The sequence below is a fragment of the Perkinsus marinus genome, assembly GCF_000006405.1.
Source record: "Perkinsus marinus ATCC 50983 genomic scaffold scf_1104296966972, whole genome shotgun sequence".
Taxonomy (NCBI): domain Eukaryota; phylum Perkinsozoa; order Perkinsida; family Perkinsidae; genus Perkinsus; species Perkinsus marinus.
The window spans coordinates 1-1,582 of record NW_003203731.1 but is presented as its reverse complement, the minus strand read 5'-3'; the positions used below and the strand labels follow the sequence as shown (position 1 = coordinate 1,582).

The 1,582-nt window shown below is 53.6% G+C and overlaps 1 protein-coding gene across 1 annotated transcript; it reads left to right on the top strand.

Annotated features, from left to right (window-relative positions):
* Window positions 1–167: 167 nt before the first annotated feature.
* On the top strand, window positions 168–1,389 carry Pmar_PMAR008400 (hypothetical protein; the record flags this gene model as incomplete). Its single annotated transcript, XM_002768868.1, has 2 exons — window positions 168–915; window positions 952–1,389. Coding segments are annotated over 2 exons (1,186 nt in total), but the record flags the coding sequence as incomplete, so codon positions are not given.
* Between the last annotated feature and the right edge of the window lie 193 nt (window positions 1,390–1,582).

Sequence of the window (1,582 nt, the reverse complement as noted above, 5' to 3'; positions counted from 1 at the left end):
GGCCGACCATGCCTCCTAGAGCTACTGGGATCGGCTGCTCTAAGGATGGTCCTACTGTTTCCTCGCCAGAGTCTACTGTCGTCTCTGGGACGTATGGAAGGATACGGTCGAAAGTTTACGCCAGGTTCTAGAGGAGGAAGTGAGCCCCCCGGCCTTTGTGTTCGTAGTCCCACTGAAGTTGCGACCGCTGTCTCCAGCCTGTTGGAAGAGATTGGAGCTTGGGAGCAAGCCCGTATGTTCCCTGTAGAAGGTCTACTGGCCTGTATGAGTTCGACAACTCCTACGGTGAGATCGGTAGTCAACGACCAGCTCCTCGAGAAAGAAAATGACGGTTTGGAGAAGCGTTCGCTGGAGGTGCGTTCTTCCGAAGATCGTCCTGTGGCTTCGATTACCTCGCCTAGAAGACGTTCTTCCAAGGATTTTGACTGGAGCACTGATCAAGTTCTGCAACGAGCTGGTGTTCCTCACCCTGGCTGGGGTGATGCTTTGAAACCTCGGCCCGATGTACGGTTTAATGATGTAGTCGCACGCTCTTCGGCCCGGTCCGGTCGTGGAGACGTGTGGTGGTTATACGACGACGATATTAAGGTCACGGATCCTACCGAGCTTGAAGACCTTAAGGATTTCTGGAAGGGTTTCCCATCTGCCTGTAGAGGTCTAGCTGAAGACGCTGGGTTGGTGATCAACCACCCTTTATGTGCCGGCCAGATCCCCGCTTGGGACTGGGATGTCTCTGGCAAGATGCTCTTCCTTAGTGAGCTACTTGCTGGCCCGAGAGTGTGGAGGAAGGATGGTAACGTTTGGCCCGAGCCTTACTTGGTTGCGGCCAACGGTATTTTGGGATGGCTGAGATCTGCCTCAGTTCCTGCTCTAGCCGTCTTCTACCACTGTGAAGGGGGGCACATAGATGGCCCGGTAAGGAATGATTGCTCGGTATTATGTTGCTGTCAGCGTCATTGCCAGCGAGCTCTACATCAAGTTCAACGTTTGGCCCGGGTTATGCCTCTCCGGCCCGATGGTACGGTCTTCGTTGCCCGTTCTCTTCGTGCTTTTCTGCCCGTGATGAAGGATGAGCTTGGTCGTGATAGTGGTCTTCGTAAGCCTGAAGCCCTAGTCCAGCACATCTACAAGTACGAGGCCGTTCGCGCAAGAGAGGGAGTACAGCCATTCCCTAACGAAGAAGCCTTCCCTTGGCCCGAGGTTTACTCTGACATCAAGCCTGACGAGTGGTTTTATGCACCTGAGACTGATGAAGCCCGCCGCCAGCTGCGTCGTGACCAGTTGGCTGGCCCGTATTCGCTGAACTCCTGGTGGAGGTGGGATCCTAAGATCGAGCTCGAGGACGTGTCCAATTGGGTTTTGAATCGCTATAAGTCTGTCGGCCCTTAGCTGTTGTACACAGCCTGTGGCCAGTTATTGCTGCTATCCACTGCTAGCTAGATGATTATTTTTGCTGCCATTTTGATTGTCGTTACGTTATTTCCTCACTGCGCCAGATTTACAGGGGACGAGATGTGGTAGGAGGATCTGCCCACTCCTGTTGGCCAGTCTGTTAGCTGCACTGTATCGATTGTTCGCTATA